The 22,464-nt window shown below is 38.6% G+C and overlaps 1 protein-coding gene across 2 annotated transcripts in view; it reads right to left on the bottom strand.

Moving 5' to 3' along the window:
* The window catches only part of Pclo (piccolo presynaptic cytomatrix protein), a 288,549-nt gene that overhangs the window by 16,124 nt on the left and 249,961 nt on the right, over positions 1 to 22,464 (bottom strand). For both annotated transcript variants that reach the window (XM_050139687.1, XM_050139688.1), the window contains exons 23-24: positions 18,026 to 18,167; positions 13,111 to 13,178 (exon numbers count right to left, since the gene is read on the bottom strand). In XM_050139687.1, coding sequence (XP_049995644.1) covers positions 13,111 to 13,178; positions 18,026 to 18,167 — 210 coding nt within the window. The remainder of the gene's footprint in view (positions 1 to 13,110; positions 13,179 to 18,025; positions 18,168 to 22,464) is intronic.

Below are 22,464 nucleotides of genomic sequence, written 5' to 3'. Positions count from 1 at the left end.
AGTAAGAGAACCGTGTCCTGAGGTGTTTATATGTCAATACTTTAAATGGAAGCACACACACACACACAGAGATGTGTGTGTATATATATAAATGTATATATATTAGGAAAAGAAGTCCTTTCCTACCTTGCTGAGCCGTCAGCAGGAAGTAAGCTTACTAAGCTTACTATCTCTGCTCACCCACCTCCCTCTGTTATTTCCTGTCAGGTGTGCCAGGACAAAAATTGCGATCGCATTCTTTTATAAAATGTACAAAGTCTTTGAGACTATGGAACTCGACTACCTATAATCGGCACCTACCTTTTCTTTGCACCATCTCCCCCAGTAGCAAGAAAAGCTCCTAGATTTTAAAATGAGTGTGGGTGTCTTGCAGTCTTGCTTGAATTGAATTTCATGACCTTGTCTTACCGTTTTCTGGAGGCTCCATTAAAAGCACTATTGTGTTTTCAAATTTAATTCTTAGAGATTTAATTCTTGACACACTACCTTACCTATATGGGACAGTTTATAAATGTGTGTGCGTGTGTGTGTGTGTGTGTGCGTGTGCTTGTGTGTGTGTGTGCGTGTGTGTGTGTGCGTGTGTGTACACATAGTGCTAAACACAAGAAATGACATGTCTTTGAATGTTTAACCTAGTTTTCTGTTTCTTTAAAAAGGGAAGCAGAATAAAATTGACTTATTTTATTCTGTTTGAAATACTCTCCTTGTAAGGTCTCATGGGATAGCTTCCTGATGAGACAGCTTGATTATACGGTGAAAACAGGAATAATGAGTTATTTCTCTCCCCCTTTGTATCTTTATAACCCTGAGATGACTGTTGGCTCCAGCACTGCCTACTAATAATGTTGCAAAAATGAATAAAATAATTATTTTAAAACAATTTTTGCTAGTATTCTCATATATTACTAGTGGGTATTTTAACATTTTCATACATATATATATATATATGTATATTTTTATCACATCCATCACCTATTATCTTTGAAATTTACTAAGTTTTCTCAAGAGACCTTGGGTGAGAGGTTACTTATTGAATCACCGGGACTGAAGAGAAAGCTCAGTGGGTTAAGCTGTCTACTGCCAACGACCTGATTTTTATTCCAGTGACCCACAGAGTAAAAAAAGAAAAGACACTTGAAAGTTGTCCTCTGATCCCTACCTGTGCCTTGTGGTAGGCATGTGTATGCCCTCACATATCCAAACAATAAATACAAATATGTCGAAAACAAAAGGAAGTTTGGCTACTGCCCAATGGTTACGCCACTGATGCCAGCGTTGGAGAATTCACAAGACAGAATCTGTAAACTGCTAAGGGATGTGACATAACAAATTTCATTTTTATGTAACCATTGCATTCAATTATCCTCCACTATACCAAGGCATTTAATATATTCTTTTACAGTTTACATTTCTAGGCAACCACAGAAATAAGCTATATTACTAGTACTGATGAATCCCTGTGAAATCATTAAACAACACATGTAAATTCCTGTCTTACTATTTGTAATAATACCCTAACATCTGTAGATGTTGATACCCTTGTTCTAAAATAAAATGGACAGTGTACGTGTTAGACTAACCTAATGCGAAAGTCATAGATCATTATGTATTTCCAATAACTTGGCCTCCATTTATTTGCTGATTTGTGGTAATAGTTTATGTGCTGGTAATTCTCGTCCCGTATATACTCTTTTATAATCATGGATTGGATCAGGAATTTGGGACTTAGGAGGGAGACTAACACGCCCACATCCACGTGAACTGGGAGACCAATCTTTGTGGGACTGTGGGCCTGGAAACATCCGGGACAGAGAAGCCATGGAACAAACAAGGAGCCATTGTCTTTGCGAGGACTGATGGGTTTTCACGAGCTCCTCCTTTATTTCAGCTGCAACGGCTCCGTGTGCCGGCTCAGCCACCCTCATGCTGCGTGCCCGGCTCCTCGTTTGCTCATTAGTCCCAGCCTTTACAGTGTGAAGACTCCTTACCCTTTATCCTTGTCCTTTTAGATCACAGAGAAAACGCCTGGACGATGTTAGATTAGCTGTATAACCTCTCTAATAGCTATTGGAAACATCAAAAAGGAATCATCATTTCCCCTTCGATCAAAAGAAAGCGATTAAGCTTTCTAATTCAAGAATTAGGTGGTCTAAGGGCTGGAGAGATGGCTCAGAGGTTAAGAGCCCTGGCTGTTCTTCCAGAGGTCCTGAGTTCAATTCCCAGCAACCACATGGTGGCTCACAACCATCTGTACTGAGATCTGGCGCCCTCCTCTGGCGTGCGGGCATACATCAAGGCAGAATGTTGTATACATAATAAATAAATAAATAAATCTTAAAAAAAAGAAAAAAAAAGGGCTTAAAAAAAAAGAATTAGGTGGTCTAATTCAATATCTAAGCCTCTTTTTCTGTAAGCTATGTTGAGGCCACTAGTGAGAGGTATTATGAAATTCTTTCCACTCCTATGGAAGATAAGTCATTGTTTTAGTTTTCTTTTTTTTCCCCATAGGTGTGAATATTTGAGCCACTACTATTCAAGCTATGAAGTGGATCCTGAGACATTTCCTTGTTTTAAGGCTGAACGAGAGCTGAGAAAGTAGGTCTCTGCCGTATTTTCACTAATTGCTTTTCCTGAGAGAGGGGGTTGTGCGAGCCATTCTTAGGGCTTTTATTTGCAATAACCCAGAATCAAGAAGATAGACGCATCACTCAGTAAGCGCATTTTATTCTGCCCTGCTCCGATTCAAGAGTGTGTTGGGAAGTAGGACAAGCCTGTGCATCCCCTCTGCGTTCTGTGTCTTTCTTTCGGAGACAGAGCTTGAATGGACGCAATTTAGGGAGGAAAACCGGCTTTGCTGACCGATGTCCTCACGTATCTGTGATGGCTGTGAAGACGCTCTTCTGATACATGCTTCTTAGCATTCATTTTCTTGTGGCTAGAAATAGCCAAGACCTTTCCGTAAAACAAATGTAATTGGGAATCTGCCATTGTCTCGTTTGAGACAGCAAAAAACGTAATTTTCACAAGAGAACTCGAAAACCTAAATGTACATAACTTTTTAAATGTTTAAAATGTTGAAATACTTCCTGAAAGCCCGAGGAAAATGATGCTTAGGCGTGAACAAAAGCTGGTGAGCGGGAACAAGGGGGAGGGAAACGGCAGGATGCAGCTGACAGGAAGCAAGCCAGGGCGGGATGAGGAGGAGGGTCCCAGCCAAGGAAGGAAGGTCGGTGCAGAAGCACAGGGAGAGACGAGGGACAAGTAATTCTGAGGCTGTTTGATAACACTCCAAGGAATCTTATGGCTTTATATTTGCATAAAGTTATGCACAACATATGTACTTATGCATACACATCCATCTCAGGAGCTGCTGAGGGAGGGAAGCAATTACTAGTCCTAACCAGCTGTCAAGTCTGAGATCCACAACAATGACCGGCGTGGCAGGGTATCCATGGAGCTGTAGCAAGTGGCACTCACATGGGGGTGGCAGCCAGCAGCATCTAACTGGACTCAAGGCCCACCCAGGAGGAGAGAAACCATGCCTGGTAGTTTGCTTCTAGGAAATTCCCATGGCTAGTGAAGCCATGGATCCCACAAGAGATTTACCAGTGCCACTTCGCTGGATTGACATAACTATTTACTTTATTCTAAGTCTTATCTACAGGTAAGTATAGGTGTCGCCTTCATCCAAGAGGCTTCTCTTTACAGTAAATGGAGACTCTCACAGAAACTTACAACTAGACTTGATAATTAGCAGGTCATTGGGAGCCCATGGATGGATATCCATGTCCCAATGGACACATTCACTTTATAGTCCACGCCTCCGTGGTTCATGGAATAACACAGAAAGGGGGCTGAAAGATTCTACCAACCAGGAACCTTAAAGGCTTCCGTGGAACAGTTGGTGTCTGGCGCTTTCAGTCAAGGTTAAAGCCTTTCAGTTTGGAGGGAAACTTGTTAAGATTTAGGATATAAAAGAAAAGGAAAACATCAGGAGAGTTTAGGGTGAGCTGTTTACAAACACGTAAAACAACAGAATGCCTTAAGAGGAGGAGAAGCATTTCCTTTTTCTAGGAAGCTCCTTTAGATAGGCAGGAAACAATCCAACCTAGCTTCAGGAAGTCCTGACACTGACCAGGACCCTTAGTCACCTCCCTTCCTAAGAGTGGATTAATAATGACAGCTGAGAGTCACTTTGAGACAGGCCAGACTCCAAAGGAACTCTAAATCAAGCCCTGCCGCCGGGAAGAACCTAGCAGCCTGCTGCAAAGCAAAGATGGAACAAAAGCCAGCTGCATGACGAGGTTCCAACCAACTAGCTACCTGGAAAGGATGCTCTGAATTTGCATTTGTAACCTGTAGTATCTGTGGTCTGCGCCAGCTGCTGGGAGTTATCACCCTTGCTGGGATGAGCTTTGGTGGTGCAACTGTCCTCCTTTCTGCTTCTACTGTAGCAGCCTCCCACCCACATACCTGGAAGCAACCCCAATAGAACACACTAATAGGTCACTAAGTTGGACTTCGGTGGATCCATACTCTGGTCTGTTGCTGACTTCCTATCTGGGGTGAGCATACACGTGTTATGTCTTCCCAGGATAGTTTATCACATGGAAATCTACCACAGACCGAACAATAACAATATCTACAGACATGCTAGTATGGAAGTGGGGTGGGGAATCTCACCTGATTATACCTTTGGACAAAGAACTATAAATAACATGATCTTTGAGAGAAGGGAGAGTGAGCATATCCCAGGAATGAGCCTCCCTGAAGTGGTCAGTCCTGAATCTATATTCACACAAACAATAGAGACTCTCAGGGGACTTGGAAGGAAAGGAAAGGGGAGAGTGATGTGGTTATATTTTAACTAAAAAATGTATAATAAAGTAAAATAAAATGCTAAAAAGGAAAGCCTTTATGATAGATGTGTTAGCCGAGTAGAGAGAAGACCACTAAATAGGTCAAAGCTAGCTTGCTGTCCTCGGATGTGAAATCTGAAATCCTACATTCGGGTGATACTTGGAATAGGAAGGAGCGGGAAAGACTTAAGAAACACTAAGCATGGGGACCTGCAAGGATTTAGCAATTACCAAATGCACGGCCAACCAGTAGAACAACCGGAAGAAGAGCACAGCCAGACCCTCGACACACTGTATGAGGACAGCTTTTGACTTCTCTTTTCAGCAACCGTAAGGTTCAAATCCAGGGCCTCACGATTGCCAGGCAATGGAGGTCTCACTGACACATCTGGTTTCAAATATAAAATTGGGAGCTAAAATGTTAAGACAGCCCTCACCTGTATTTTTTTTTTGTAAAAACTAACCACAAACTAAAATACAGAAAAAATTTGCACAAATAAGTTTGTATATCTCAAATTGAAAATTAAATGTTGTCTTTACTTTAGCAAATGCTTTTTATTCGTTTAGCTGTTTTCAGAATCAATTTGAAGTAGCCCAATCTAGCCACAGACTTACTAGGTACCTTGAATATTTAATTTCTAAGCCATTGCTCCAGCCCTTTGGTCTTGAAGTTTTGATCCTTCTGCCTCTGCCTTTCAATTCCTGAGATGACAGGTATGGCCACCACATCCAGCTAAAGAATTGTTCTTAATAAATTAAACAACTGTCCTTTTTCAATAAGAATACTGTGTATTTCTGCTACCATGCCTCCACGCCATTGTTCATGGCATGGTCACAATTCAGCTTAGGTTTAATTTAGATAATATTCTAGCTAGAAAAATTGATTGTATTTGTATTTTGTTCAATTATCTTGATCTTAAGTACAATGATTTTCATGACTATCTTGTAGAAATATATATAAATACTTTAGTAAGGATGATAAACTTAAAACTTTAGGTACAAAATATAAAAGTATCACCCAGTAACTGCTAATCCATGCTCACAAAGTCACAAGGAAGACACATTCTGAACACAGATCACACCCAGAGCTCCAAAATATCCTAAAGCTCACATCCCTTTTACCCAGATTACATCACGGATAACTATTTAAAATAAATTTAAAATTGGCTGAGAAATATCACACCCATCTCCAAATCAACTAAATTGAGCAAATGGATTTACTGTTTGGCTCAGCCAATTATTCATTAATTAAAAGGAAACAAACTCAATCTACCAGACAATTGAAAGTAGAAAGAGACCGAGAGAAAATATTTTGCATGAAGAACATTATGGAAAAACTGTTCCTGTTCTTTCACCTGGGGCAGCAGCTGAAATAAAATTTTGCTACCTACCCGCTGATTAGAGCACTTAGAAGGCAGAGTCAACATGTCCCTGCCTCGCTCAACACAGGCGTGAAACATTAAAAGAGAAACAACCACTTTAGGTCCCCAAGACTCACAGTGGATTGAAACTGCTCAACTTCTGATAGGTTTGGTTCTCTGAATTAATAAAACATTCATCAGTGAAAGAAATTTTGCAAAAACGTAAAACAATACATTTGTTCACTTTCATAGGAGATTGTTTTGATAAATTCCATTTCTTCCACTTTGAAGAACTCTTCTGAAGTTCCCCCCAAATCTTTGTAAAGTGTCTCTATTGTTACATATGTGTAAGGTTTTTCCAAATATAGAATTGTTATTTTTTGACTCAACGTGGTCTGAATACATTATGGTTTCATTCTAAATATTTGTTCTCTTTGTATATAGCACCTTAGATGTAGAACTCACCCCAATGTGCCTGTCTGAGATTCTTCTTATGGAGAGCTCCCCTCCCACCCCCACACTCCACATCAGCATATGGAAGGCCTGGATTCATCAAACTGTCTATACATAGAACAGCAGATCAACGTCACTATACAGACAGACAAAATTAAGAGAGTAAAATGTAAGGATTGCATTTAGTTTAAACTCCATTTGACTCAGAAATCACGTTGAAAATGCATTCCGAACTGCATACCAGATGGCTTTCAATGCATAGCCAAATTCTTTCTTTAAAATCCTATGACGTGTGGGTTTGCACTTCATCTTCCTTCAGTTCCCCTGACTTTCATTTCCAGCATTCCCTTCCTTGTTAATGTCTTCCTGAATCTCATCTTCATGAATCAAACCTCTGTTGACTGCTGATCGCTTATGCAGCTAACCAGGTTGCCAGGCGTCAAAGGCTGGTGGTTGGCATTCTGACTCATGCTTAGAACAAAAGCAGACACCTTCTAGATACCTAGATCTCCTCCCAGATGCCTCCCGCAGCTGGCCCCACTTTTCTCTCTCGGCACTCGCATCATTTATGTGAACCACTGGCAAGCTTTCTAGCCAGTCCCTTGATACAGATATGATTCCATCCATCACTGTAGCAAGACTGAAATTTCCCTCCTTCTTCCAACTGCCAAAGCACAACGTGGGTCAAGAGTATTCCTGATGGCTTCCTCTATTTTATAAATTATCTGAACTCTCTTTTGAGCTTTGTATCCCCCTATTTCCTCTAGTACAAAACTATGAAAAGAAACCAGGCAGAGATGTGGGGAGGCTCATCTTTGTCATCTGCTGTCTCTTGTTGCTTAAGCGTTGATCGTGAAGTTTCTCCTTATTGAAACTCTAGCGAGCATTAGTCCAGTTATACCGCATATGCCTTTATTCCTAAAACTATGTGGAAAATCCCTTTTCTTCCAGGAAAATGTTCACAATTCAGTCTAAACACAGAGTAGCTTAATCCTCAATGTGCATACACCTATATGAGAATTCAAGCCCAGTTATTCATGAACACATCTGTGGAAGGAACTCAGCATTGGTCACCTCCTTCTGTGCTCAGTAAAAACAAGTACAGACCATAAAAGCAAAGACTTAAACCTTAAAGTCAATTATAAATGAGGTCATATCCTTTTTACTCAAAGCTTATGAGGTAACCCCCTTAAAAGTCATGCATTACAAATATGAGAAACATAAATACTCAAGGTCCTTGGTTCGAGGGGTATGTGCAAAACATATTGTTTGAAATTTCTCAGTGTTTCTGTGTAAATATTAGGTTCACAGCTGTCACTGTGCTTGGTCCTGCCTTTGGATTATCGGAATATTGATTTCTAGGTTCAATTTTGATTAAAAATGTTGATTCAATGAATATTTTGTGTTAGTACCCTGCTGGACACTAGGAATAATATATTGTAATTGGTGGGGGGGTCATTATTTTTTTTTTAAAAAGATCCCAGCAAAATACTTGGCCATATTCAGCATCTGTGTTTGTTTTGTTACTAAGGGGTACATAACTTTTCAAAACAATGAATCATTAAGTAGGAAGACATCTTTCAACTGCATCCGTGTCCTGATAAACCCTGTAAGGCAGAACCTGGCCACAGCAGTATTCCATAGCAACGGTGAGAGCTGTCTGGGCTTCAGAGAACAGTGCTAATTACAGAAGCCACACAGGTGTGCTGTTCCCTGCGGAAGCAAACATCTGCTTCGGATGATAACAGTTTCCACCTGCATCTGTGGAATTCTCAGACGCAATGGCCTGGATAGACAGCAGCTCATTTTACAATACAAGACTTAACCAGTATGGTCCCCTCCCTCCCACCATGCTCAATGTCACAAAGCAAACGTACAATGAATGTATTGATTACTTTGGAGGAAATAGCCAACAGAGAGCACATAAGCGCTGTGCAATTGCGACATCCTTATCTCTAAAGCCTGTTTTGTGAGGCTATGACACTGGGTTGACAAAGATGTTCTTCTATGGAATATTCTGGTTGTTTTCTTTGCAATTCTACTTTTCTAATCACATATAAAACATTTTCCTTTATTAGAAAACTGTAACTTTCCAATTTTACTTCTGCTGGGTAAGAAAAATAAAAATATATTTTAAACAGAGAAAGTGGTAGATTAAATGGTCAGAAAGGAAACTAATGAACTTTAACATTTCATAAAATTCTGATTTTTTTGTGCTTAGTATTTATCAATGCTTTTTACTTTGGAGTGAAAATAGGTATGTTGATAGGCTGCGTCAGATAGGCTTTTCATTTCCAGAGATTTTGTAATTTTCTGTCACCATCTGATGACAGATTTCTTTTTTTTAAATATTTATTTATTATGTGTACAATATTCTGTCTGCATGTATGTCTGCAGGCCAGAAGAGGGCACTAGACCTCATTACATATGGTTGTGGGCCACCATGTGGTTGCTGGGAATTGAACTCAGGACCTTTGGAAGAGCAGGCAATGCTCTTAGCCTCTGAGCCATCTCTCCAGCCCCATGACAGATTTCTTGCAAGGGAAAGACTCTATCAAAACCGGTGGGCAGAGCTTTTTAGCAAGCATGTTAAAAAAAAAGTACTTAATTTGTTCAGGAACAGTGGTGTATGCCTTTTTCAGGACTGGAGGCAGAGCAGGTGAGTTGAACACTCTGAGTTCAAGGCCAGTCTGGTCTAGAAAACAAATTCCAGGCCAGTCAAGGCTGTAGAATAAGACCTTGTCTCAAAAAAAAAACAAAACAAAACAAAACAAAACAAAAAACAACCAACTAACCAACCAACCAAACAAACAAACAAAAAAAAATAGTACTTTGTTGCAGTAACTACCAGTAAAGAATTTTAAAGATTTAGACAGTTGTATGATTCAGGATAATACTGAAAAGTTATATATTTACTGCAATAATACGACCGTCTTTTTCCTCACTCACAAAGTTCTTATTGATTCATACATCTCCTTACATATCACTTAAAGCGTATGACTTCTTTAAGAAGATAAAAACTTCACATTTCATAGTTCATTTTGTCTAATGTTTAGTAAAACTGCGAAGAAGATAAAACAGCAGAGAAAACTCATCAACCTGTTTAAATATTTTTTCTACATTTCTCAAAAAATTTTTGTATAATATACATGCATATTTACCTTGCAATGCATTGATTTTTGAAAGAAAATTTATTTCAGTAGTTGAACAAAGTCTTCCTGTCCTTACTTACTCTTATGATAGTGTATGATAATCTTAATTAATTTAGCATTTATAGGAACTTGACTATGTTTTCCCATTGCTGAGACAATGAGAAAATTTCATGGATTTCTTTACTTAATTTATTTTGTTTTCACCAAAATTATTAATTACTTTTTTATTGTTTTTAAACATATAGGTTTCTTTTTAAAGAATTTTATACATTGCATTTTAATCATATCCATCCATCTTTATTTTGTATTTTCTTAAGCATTTTTTTTACCTAGAAGAGATCTATATACTAGCCACTGTTGTGAGTGTACATAAAATATATATCCATATAAAAGAGATATTGAAATGCTAGGAGAAGCAAGATTGATGTGACATTCATATGCTTCCATCATTTATACCTAAATTGTCACATATAAAAATTTTGTGGTAAAATAATGCATTCTATCTTGTCCTATATCCTCTCTCCCCTCATAGCATTAGTATATGGTGTGCTTTTATACATAACCAGGACAGTGATCCTTAGCTTAAAAATGTCTCAGCATCCAAACAGAAAACGTTTGCTCTGTAAACAATTGCATTTTACATAGAAATGAAAATTGCATAGACAAAATTGTCTGTGAATGACAACCCCAAACACTATGATGATGTAAAAGTTAGTCAGTAAGAATCCTGAGTCATTGACCAGTGTTGTAATTGAGATATTTTCTGTGTGATTTTTTGGGTCTGGGCGGCTGGGAAACAAATGAAGAGTCTTCAGTTACACTATAATACAGTTTATATGTATAATACATACATATATATAATATTATACCATATCTTCACAGATAGCTTTCTTTATAACGGGCTGAGGTGTTCAATAAAAGCATAATTAAAAACTCAAGATGGAGTAGAAGATCAAAAGAATCAGCCTTTTTTTTTTTTAATGAACTGAGAGTTTTCCTGGTACCTAATAAAGAATCGAAAGGAGTGAAATCACCACCAGGAAAACATGGACTTTATCCCAAACCAAATCATGCTGATTCCGTTTGGTTTGTTTTTCTTTGTTCCATTGAACTGGCTGTTCAAGTTGCCTGACAACAGAAGGAAGCAAAGGCAATTTTATCTGCGTCACGGGAGTGAGTGCTCTGAACATCTCTGGAACAGCAAAGGTGACTGACGTGTTGGTCATCTTTTATACAATGTCTTTCAGCCTAGTTTCACAGAACTATGAAAATGACAAATTTGATTATTTTAAAGGTTAGTCTTATTTAAGACCGAAGAAACTTGTCTACCATAGCCCAAGGGTACATGACTATAAATGCCTCACAGTGCAATACATGTCCCTGTCCTCACACCGCAGTCAGTACACGTCCCTGTCCTCATGATTTAAGTATGTTGCAGGATTGATATTTCTATTTGTATGATATTTAAAGAAACATTTCTGAGGCTTGGCTCAGTCATGAAAAGCACTTGTTGCTTCCTCAGCGGACCTGGGTTAGATTCCCGTTACACACACGGCGACTCACAGTGTGTCTACAATTCCAGAGGGCACTGGGCATGCACATGGTGCACATACCACATGCGGGAGAAATCCTCATACACAGAAGATGAAATAAACAAACCTAAAATAATCTAAATTCTTCATGTTTCAAGAAAGTATACCTTTTAAAGCTTCACCTTGTTGTCAAATTATTCAAAGCAAGTTTGACATCCAGAGAAGATATTTTTCAGGATATCATGAATCTCAACAGTATTTCCCTCTTTTCTCCGCCTCTTCCCCTTTGACACCAGTCACCCTTCCTCCCTTCCTCCCTTCCTCCCTTCCTCCCTTCCTCCCTTCCTCCCTTCCTCCCTTCCTCCCTCCCTCCCTCCCTCCCTCCCTTCCTTCCTTCCTTCCTACAGTTTCCCTTTAGCTGCTTTCATGTTCTGTGGGCTTTTTTATGTGTGATTATATCTATAAAAATCTATAATTCACAAATGAGAGAAAAGGTTATATTTGTGTTTAAGCATCTGGTTTTTCTGTTCAATGTGAAACTCTCCAACTGCATCTATTTTCCAGGAAGGGAGATTTATTCGGTCTTTGTGACCGAATACAAAGCCATCATGTATGTACACCGCATTTATTCATGTGTTAACCTCCTGGTAGATACCAAGGTCAACTCTAACTTAGTTATTTTGAAGAGTGTTTCTATACACATGGGCCTCATGATATGCTGACTTAGATCCCTTGAGTATGTATTAGGGTGTGTTACAGCTAGATTATGTGATAGTTTGACTTTTAGTTTTCCAGAACCTCCATACTGATTCCATAGTAGCTTGACTAATTTACGTCATCAACAGCAACGCACAAGCATTTCCTACTGTTCCGTGTTCTACTCAGCATTTGCTGCCTTTTCTTGATGGACCGCCATTCTGACTGTGCTAAGAGGAAACTCAATGAGATTTTTATTTGCATTTCTCTGGTGGCTAAAGGTATTGAATATTTTTGTATGTTTATTGGTAACTTCTGCTTAATCAGGTGAGGACCAGTTGTTCTTTTTATTATCACATTTATTGATTTATTAAGTTACTTTGGGTGTTTGTATTTTATATCATTTACGGTTTTTAAGTTTTATATATTATGGAGATCAATTCTGCTAGGTTTTGTTCCTTTGTGATATATAGAAGGTTTTAAATCTCACGCAGTCTCATTTGACAGTTCTTGATATAACCTCCTGGCTTTGGGGTCCTTTTCATCAGAAGCCCCTGCCTAGATCTGGACCTTAACACTGCTTCTCATGGTCCTTCTGGCAGTTTCATAGCTTCTGGCCTCACATTGTGGGTTTTGATGTAATTGAGTCAGTTTTCATACAAGGTGTGAGAGAGATCTAGTTTCATTTGTCTTCGTGTGAATATTATTTTCCAGTACCATTTGATGAAGATGTTTTCACTAACCTGTGTTTTTGGACTCTTTGTGATAATTCAGCAGGCGGTAGCTGCATGGCTTGAATCCTGTGTCTGCTATTCTATCCCCTGATCTTTTGAGTCTATTTTCCATCATCCTCATGACTCTCCTAAAATATTTGGTACCGTAGGGTACCGAATATTTAAATAAAATTGAGGAAGTCAACAAGCAGTTAATAAACACAAAGTTATTCTTACTCGTTAGATGCTGGCTCACCATCGGGTGCTTTTGTCATTTTACACAGACAAGTTTATAGTGCCCCATGTAGATTCCGACACAGTTCAGTAATGTAAAAGCCACTCACCTTCTGTGTCTGCCGCTCCCATTCCTGGCTGCTTCACAGGGTCTTGTCCATTCTGTCCCATCTTTCCTCTGTTTCAAAGAGAAAAAAAAATGACATCTTTAGTTATGGTCTCCTTAATAAAATAAATAAAAATAAAAATTGGCTTGTAGCAATAAAATAACATTACATATTCAGAGTCAACTACGGATGATTTGAAAAGCAAGTATGCAAGCAGCTAATTATGCTACGTCGCATTAATTTTAGAATGGGAACTTCATTATTATTCCTAGTCAGTCTAAACTTAATATCACAGAAATCAACACATCTTATTTATAAACTCATTTATAAAAATTGAACTCATGAAATTTTTAGATCCCCCCCGTTATAGAAAATCTTTCAATACACAAACAACTTAAAAATGCTCACATTAAAAGACTACATAGTTCTTCAAAATTTGTATATATACACAATGGCCAAATCCAGTCAAACATACCTGTATCCTTAAACATGTACGCTTGCATTTAATTTTTAACTCAAGAAGGAACGATATCTTTATCATAACAAAGTGTTATGGGTTCTTTAGTGAGCAGGCAAATACTTAATTAAATAACACACGGAAATGGTTTTGTAACTTAAATAGATATTTCCTAGATGATAAAACAAGTGGTACATGAAAAAAATTACCATCACTAATCATTAGGTAATAAATCAAAACAGCAGTGAGTTATTACATTCCTCTAGTATAAATGTTTTGGCATGTCAAACAAATCCTGGCAAGAGTGCGGTGAGGAGAGATGGCTAACACACTATTTAGGGAATTTCAGTCAGGATGGCCATTATGGAGAATGGCGTGGACATTGATCAAAAATTAAAAGTGAATTTTAGCAGTGGGTCACGGTCCATGCAGGAACTCATAACTCCTCAAAGTATGACAGTGAGGACTACGTAGCCCTAAAAGAAATATCTGTTTCACCCACTTCAAGAAAGGTGGGAAGACTATGTGAGCCCGAAGACATGAAGGAATACTATGAAATGCTATCTTCTGGATATAATATGGTGTTTGCTGTCAAAACTTCATAGCGACTGTGAACACCTGCATGACCTGTACACACAAAATTGGAAACGTCCCTGGTGGGGTTAGGGAGGAGAAAGTTGAAGAGAAGGGAGAAACATAAAGAGACGATGAGAAGCTATGGAGCGAGGAATATAATAATGATGTGCTGTATACAAGGAGAAACCATAAAAATACAACACAACAAAAATCCTCTGTAGGACTGTGAGGTCACACGGTAGTTTGACTTTTGACCTTTGTCAAGTGAGAAAGTCTTTACTTCAGTGTTAATTGAGGATCCTACGAAGTTTTTGGCTCAGTGCTTGAGTAACTATAAATATTCAATATGGATATAGAATTAACAATTAGATAATGCTCTTACACTTGTTAACTGAATTTAACAATAAAGCCTCTCTTAATTTTAGTTTTGGCCTCAAAGCCTTGGTCAAACCAACTGGATAAACACTTCGCAATCCTTTAAACACTGTGATGGTAGATTGTTAGCTGGATAACAGGCTGTGGCTACTTCTTGTTGCTTCAGCCTGAGGAAAGGATTCATGACATTCAGTGGGCTCTGCAATTGCCTTTGAATGTATTTAGATTCCATCACAACACGATAGAATAATACTCAAACATGAGCTGGGTGTGGTGGTGAATGACTTTTGTCCTAGCACACAGGAGACAGAGGCAGGCAGATCTTTGTGAGTTTGTGGTCATCCTGACAAACATTAAGAGTTCCAAGACAGCCAAAGCTACATGGTGAGACTTAAAATAACAACACCACCAACGAAACAAAACAAAATACACACACACACACACACACACACACACACCTCACACCTTCAACATGCTAAATGGAATCATGAACCAAAGAATGCCTTTATATGCAACCTTCTAGATAGTAATTCTGATACAGAAATGTTTATTAACAATTCTTATTTCCACAAAATGGCTTTTATTTCCTGGATCTATTCAAATTGTAACTACTCTTATTTCTTAAGAATCTAATTATTTCTTTTTAAAAACCACTTTAAAAATATCCTCTTGTCATCCGATTCCAGAAAAGAATTTGGAATGTTTCTGTATGTGACAAAAAAGAAACACGTAAATTTATAAATTGGTTTATCTTCAAAACCATTATATTGTTCTTTTTTTTTTAACAATTTTAGGTCAAATATTTAAGCACAAAATTCTCTTTAGTGATTGAGGACCACGTGCATGCAGATTATAAAAATGTTAACATTAGTATTGATGTGTGTATATGTATATATGCTTATATGTATGTATTCATGAATACAGATGCTAGGAACTATATATCTGTGCAATCTAGATGTCTGTGTATACTGTCTCCATATAAACTCATAGTCCTGTTTAAGCAGCATGTGAAACTTCATTTACACTTGAAGACTGAGCCTAGGTGAGTGTACATTCTAGGCAATTGGTCTACCACTGGGCTGTATTTCCTGATGAGCATCAGATTGTGTAATTGTTTCATTAAGACGACATTAGTTAGGTTTAATAAACGAATGCTCCTCCGTCTGTTACTGTTAGAGGAAGGAAAGTTTAGGGCTTAGCTGCATTGTGTGTGCTGGGAGAACGAAACAGAATGTATCGTGTTCCTGGGCAAAACCCAGCAAAGGCTGAAGATTGCGTCAGGACTGCCCGTACAGCAGGTCAGAGTGTGGAAGAGATGCCCATCTATCTCTGTGCTACGTCAAAGTTTATAAAAAATGTTACAATTTTATTAGCTTTAATAATTAAAATTTGATCTGAGTCAACAATTTTATTTTTAATGATGATACCTGAAAATAGTCTTGGCTTTTAGTGAAAACCGAGTTTCCTTTTTTAAAAGAAAAAGCATCAAAATGGGAAGGCAGTCCACCTTGAAGAACGCACGACATCTCAGAGCACATGGGCCCAGTGAAGCTGAGTGACGTTCAGGGGGAAATGCAGCTGTGTCTGTGTGAAGCAGCCAAGTTTCCAAGTTCTCCTCAAATCGTCTCCAACTCAGAGCGTTCAGATAGCAGACGGTGTACCTTGAATGCCCAAGCTATCTATCAATCTATAGCTGTTAAACACTTATTCCAGGTCTAACAACAATTGCCCGGGACACGAGACGCTGAAGAGAAGGAACAAATACTATTTCTCACATAGGCCGTGCAGTGACTTGTCTTTGTGTCCGAATTGTAAAATGATTGTCTCTACACAATATTGAGACATATTTACTTAATGAGAAAGACACGAAATAAGAAAAAAAAATTGGGGTTATGGTAATCTTTTCACCTCAGACATCGAGACAGACCCTGAGGAAGTAAGACGATTTGTTCTCTGGAAGTTATAACTTTCACTAAATTCTATAGTCTGAAAGGTCCAGACAGAACAGAAGGCTGTTAGACTCTTTGTTGTACAGTCTCTATAAATAGCTATGATATTCACAGTGTAGAGAGAAAGGCAATGAACTCATTTAAAATTCTGTTACTTCTTCCAGCGAGATTATCAGAAGTGAAATGTTAATGATATCAGATTCTTTTTAGGAATGATTTTCAACAAACAGAACTGGTTAAGTATAACCACTCCTATTTATCCCATAAAATAAATTTCTAAGATAAAGTCATAGAAGAAAAATCTCTCAGACGAATTGGTAACAGAACAAGAATTCCTTTAGGTTGGAAAGCTGTAATGAAAGCCAAAAACACTGCATCATTCTGTGTAAAAAAATCTGCTTTCCCTATTATTTTACCTTCTTCAGATAAATTGGTATCTAACTATTTGAATTACTGAAGGGATCAAATGAGATGTTTCCATAACATTTTGTATGAAAATAATAAATTCCACTGCCTAAGAAGACTTCCCAGCACTGGGGAAAATGCAGACCCGTATCCCGATCAGAACCATTTCAGATGCTGTGTGTTACAGCAATTCCACGGTGCCCTGTAGAGTAAAAGCAAGGAGGGGGAACACAGACGTCCACCCACATGAGCAGCTCTGTCCAGCACAGCTCAGCCATAAGAGGTCACTTTTGTATATTGTTCACGTGTCATGAAATAGCCTTCCTCTAAACATTAAAAACGGCAAAAGCCACCATTCAAGGTTCTTAGAAAACCAGCCTTTGGGCTCTATGAGCTGTGGCCTACTTACAGCTCTGAATACCCTAGCAGGGCCTCCAAGCCCCCAAGATTATAGTTCATGGAGAGAAATAGAAAAGTCTGCCAGGTTAGATTTTGAAACCGGAACTGACATAATCTACAAACCATCTAAATCCATTCTATCATAATCTGCTTTAGTTTTGTATATGAGTTGCAAAATTGCTGTCATGAGGCTTAGCGTACCATGAATGAACTATATTCCCAGAGAACGAATGTTTCTGGAACAAATTTAGAAATCGCAGAAACACTCCCAAACCTTCCATTCTAACTGCAGAAAGGTTTAGAGTTGAAAAGGCTTAACGATTATCCCAGTTTGCCATCTGTTTCAAAGATCCTATGAATTCTTCAAATGTGAATTCTCTCCTAATTAAAAACAACCAATCTGTGTTAATGTCAAATATCAAGGTTGGTGTCTGGTCTTTGTGTGATGAGCGCGCGACTCTGTACTCCAGGCTGGCCTAGCTCAGTTACTATTCTAACGGCATTTATGGTAAATACAGGCAGCGCAGACAAAGTCAGTATACTAGCCGTCTGTGTTCATCTTTAGAATTATCTGAGACAATCCAGTCGTCTCTGGACAACTGATTCTTACGTAGGCATCGGCAGTTTAGATGTCCAAGGACCGTGATTCAGAATTGGATTAATTACCTTGTTTTCCTCCCGTGAAATGCTAAGGAGGAATTACTCACGATGCTGTTAAAATTGTAGTTTCTGTCTATTTTATAAAATGACCACTTACATCCTTGGGATAGGAAGTAGATTGGTTTCTCCTGGCGCGGAGCTGCTTCCTTCACTGTCCACGCTGTACCCACTGCCAACGCTGCTGCCCGAGGAGCCGGTGGACACGGAGCTCTCTGCAGGCCGGTGATTGGCGGGCTTGGCTGCATGACGTGGGGGAGAGCCAACACCATAGTCAACAAGTGAAGTTCACTTTTTATCTCCAAATGTCAAACTACACATGTGTGCAATACTCATAGACAGCGTCGGCAGAGACGAAATGTTCTCTCTTCTTCAACCTGCCTCTCCTTTTCATTTCTTTAAGCCAGTAATGAACACTGGCAATGTAGAATTCCTTCACTTATTTTTTAACTGCATATGAGAAAATGGGGAAAACATTCCCATCTTTAGACTTAGTTAAGTACTATGTCATTCTTCCACTGTTTTTGCTATGCGTACAGCATTGCAGTAGTGTTCTGGCAAGCAAAAGGGCGGCTGGGAAACTTCACAGAGAACTATTTTAACAGAATTAAAGAGATTGGGCAATTACTTTTCATGTTAATAGCAACAGGATAGTCTCATTAGAAGGGAAAAAACACGACAGAATAGATATTTACAGGTGGCTCTACCAACTCTCCAGGCGTTTCTGTTTTTAAATCGAAAGGTCTTTCTCTCCCGATGCTATGCTGTGATTGAAACGGGGACCTGTTTCAGTTTTCGCGAGCTTCAGTTATGGACACATGAGTCCACCAACCACAGAAACATAAACAGATCTGTGCTGTCTATTATGCGAGTACGCAGCAGGAGCCCAGCACTGGCGTGGGGCAGAGCTCTAGACTGAAAGGAGAGGGGCGGGTTTGCCATGCACGAGGAAGGAACGGAAGAAAGGCAGTGCCTGCTCGAACTTTGGGAGGCAGAAGTTACTTAGCAATTATTTGAAGCTCGTGATAAGCATCCCTTGCCAGCTCGAGTGACCTTTCGTCTTCCTGGTCTGTGCTTACTCGGTAGACCCCTAAACCTGAGCTGTTGTGTGTGGAAACAATGCCATCATCACAGTGATGACCTTGAAGGACGGAGAATAGGAGCTGCATGAAACAGGAGCCCAGTGGTTTGCTCTCCTTCCTCTCGGGATTTTAATTCCCAAGCTCCCACCTCTTCTTTCTTGGCATTAACAGTCTATGGCTGTTTATTAGTGTCTTTGAGCATACCTGCTACTTGACAATGAATTGATCTGATTCTAAGTCTATATGTGTTCTAAACTAGAGGAATGTTTAGCATCCCTTTCTCAACACGCACATCCCTGTTCCATGAGTAGTCTCTTAGTCAAATGTGCTTGTGCTACTGGGTGAAGGGTTAATAATCATTTCATATTGAGAGATCTATCTATATATTTCTGAAGGAAATATTTAAACATGATGATTCTTAGCCTGGAGGACTTCTAACCAATATAGTCGAATAAAATGAAAACTCAAAGAAATTGTACAGGAAACTGAGGGCAGGCAAGGTAGCTACTATCAGGTCTTGAAAAGAATTTAACTTTTCCTTTACACCGCCTTGTTCCATTACAGCAATAAAATGTTCTCACAAGCTATCCAATATTTTCATATCTGTTCCAATGATGGTAGAATTCCTTCCTCAGAAGAGGGGAGCAAGAAAGAATTTTTAACACAAGTCAGTATATAGATGATGCTTATAAAATGCAAACTGTTACTTAAAAGAAGGTCAGAGTGTTAGTCACCAATAAAATATTAGTTACTTACATAGGTCTATATCTGCATAAAATAATAGTTCTAATATTTGCTAAATCTTCTATTCAGTTTATGTAGAAACTCAGATTGCATATCTAGTATTAAAGAAAATATTTTAAAGTGCATAATTAAAACTACAAAGTTAACATGACTAGAATATTAAATTATTAATATGTATACACCAATTAAACTGCATAATCAACCAATAATGACTCAGATTATTTCATTAATTCAGACAAATGAAAATTGTCATGCTTTGAATTGACATTAAATAATCCAACCCATTAGATTTTTAATAGTAGATAGTATAACACTGAAAGAAAAACATTAATTTTATTAACCAAAAAGATAAAGCCTCCTCAAATCAACCGTCTTTGCTGGTTTCAAAGTTAGTTAATAGAAAATAATTTAAAATGGTTTTTATCTAAGAGCAAGTACACTGCATATCAGAATTGCTACCTTAAAGGACATATCTCTATAGTAACTTCAATTTACTTATAAATGTCAACTTCAAGTACCATGGGCTTCATGTGTTTCCCTCTTCCTTTACATCAGAACAATTCCTAAATCTGGAGAATCCATTATGCATGATCAATGTATCATTTATGAGAATGGTCACTTTCTAGTTGGAATGATATTTGTTACATTAATGCCACATTGCTGGATCCTTAGATATTTGGCCTTGAACAGTGATCAGCTAATAGTTGATGAATGAACAAACAAATGAATATCAATGCCAGTGATTTTTCCTAAACCAAACACCAAGAATGCCATATTTACAGGCAGTATTTCATTTTATCTATGGTGTATTTTAAAGAAATTATGCATATCACTTATTAAAAGTGAACTGATATAGAAGATTTTCCTCTCTCTGGTGTTGGAGGTCTGACCTAATATGCAACCCCCCCCCTCTCTCTCTGCCAAAGACACCTGTTGAAAGCATATCTTTGTAGTTTATTAAAATAAGTAAGGACAATTTTTATCCCCTCAAATGTGGAAAAATATAATCAGTTGACTAGATTTTGAATTCCACTGCACTCAAAAAAGGGTTCGAGTCAAGGTATTTAAGTGCTAATACTAAACACTGAAACCATAGATTTTTGTGCTAATATACTGAAAGGCATAGATTTGTGTGTTAATATACAAAGTACTGAAAGGCACAGATTTGTGAAGCAAAAAGTTCATTAAGAGACCATGAATAGCATATAAATATAAATATTCCCATTAGATGAAAGAAAATACTATGCAGCCGGGCGGTGGTGGCGCACGCCTTTAATCCCAGCACTCGGGAGGCAGAGGCAGGCGGATCTCTGTGAGTTCAAGGTTAGCCTGGTTTACAGAGCTAGTTCCAGGTCAGGCTCCAAAGCCACAGAGAAACCCTGCCTCGAAAAACCAAAAAAAAAAAAAAAAATACTATGCATAGCAGTGTTGTGTGGTCACAATCACGTGCACAAATGCTAGGAGTTGTTCACTTCCTATCCTGGTATACAGACAGAGAGCTTCGAATTTGATTTCAGTCTAATATCTCTTTGTTTTCCTGCATTTTCAGTGAAATAACACAGAAACATTAAAAGCTTGGTCTTCCACGAGTTTGTGATTTTGGGAATCACGAAATAGTCTACATCTGATTTCCTCCCAATTCTTTGAAGTCGAATTTCGGAATTCATATAACGCTGTACAAGGATACGGTATGCATCTGGGTGCTGAATAGTAAAACGATCTTTTCACAAGAGAATTGAAGTTTTTCAAAAACGCCAACTTTTTTTTTTTTTGGAATCATTTTGAGATATCTATTTTGGTTTTGAAATGCTGATCACAAAGGTTCCCAGTGCAGGAAAGACTGAATGTTGCACGCACTCTGGGAACACTTGCTGTGTTGCACGCACTCTGGGAACACTTGCTGTTGTTGCGCAGGACAACATCTTAGAGGAGCCCATTCCTTCTTGATCCACGGTTATTGGGGAGGTTATTGGTTTCAGGTAAATGTTTTACCTTCTTGGGGACAATACAGACTGTTTAAAACTCTTTCCCTTTATCATTGCCTTTGGCTGTTTTCTGGTTACAGCCTGTCTTGTTTTATTACTTCTTGGTGGCTAATCCTAATTAAATATGGTACTGTCTCTGCACATCTGTGGTCCTTTGGTTGTCTTGGTTGGATGCCCTGCCCCCTCCAGGAGACATGGCTATGCAACGCTATCACCCTAGCTACCACACGGTGGCAGCACGGTTCTCAGAGAGCTCGCCAAATTGTGGAACTACCTGCGGCTGTGGAACCCTGGCCTTCAGGAGCTCGTTAAGACCTCTAAGGGTCTTGAGCCATCATTTCCCCGTAGGAAAAACAGTCTCTGTAAAGATTAATGACTGATTATATCTCGCAGCTAATGAGAGAATTTAAAGTTGCCAGTTCCCTTTTAGATTGCATCTCGTTGTCTCAAACAAATAAAAAAACTTGACGGCTTTGGCTACTTTAGAACTCAGTACTTAGTCTAAACTTAGCCTCGCTTTGTGCGACATTGTATCATTGGTCTTACAGCGGGAGCAGCAAAGACCTGTGTGTGTGCCAGTCTTTCCGGAATAACTCCTGATCCGGGCAGCTCGCAGCCAGTTCCTGAATGATTTGATTTATTCAACACTAAATCTTCTCTTTATAGACATAGTCTGTAGGGCTTTAGGAATGTTTGATATTACAAGAAATGAATCGATTATTATTTTG

Source organism: Alexandromys fortis, unplaced genomic scaffold (assembly GCF_014885135.2).
Source record: "Alexandromys fortis isolate MF-2015 unplaced genomic scaffold, M_Fortis_MF-2015_v1.1 scaffold_38, whole genome shotgun sequence".
Classification (NCBI taxonomy): Eukaryota; Metazoa; Chordata; class Mammalia; order Rodentia; family Cricetidae; genus Alexandromys; species Alexandromys fortis.
This window is presented reverse-complemented; position numbering and strand designations above follow the sequence as displayed.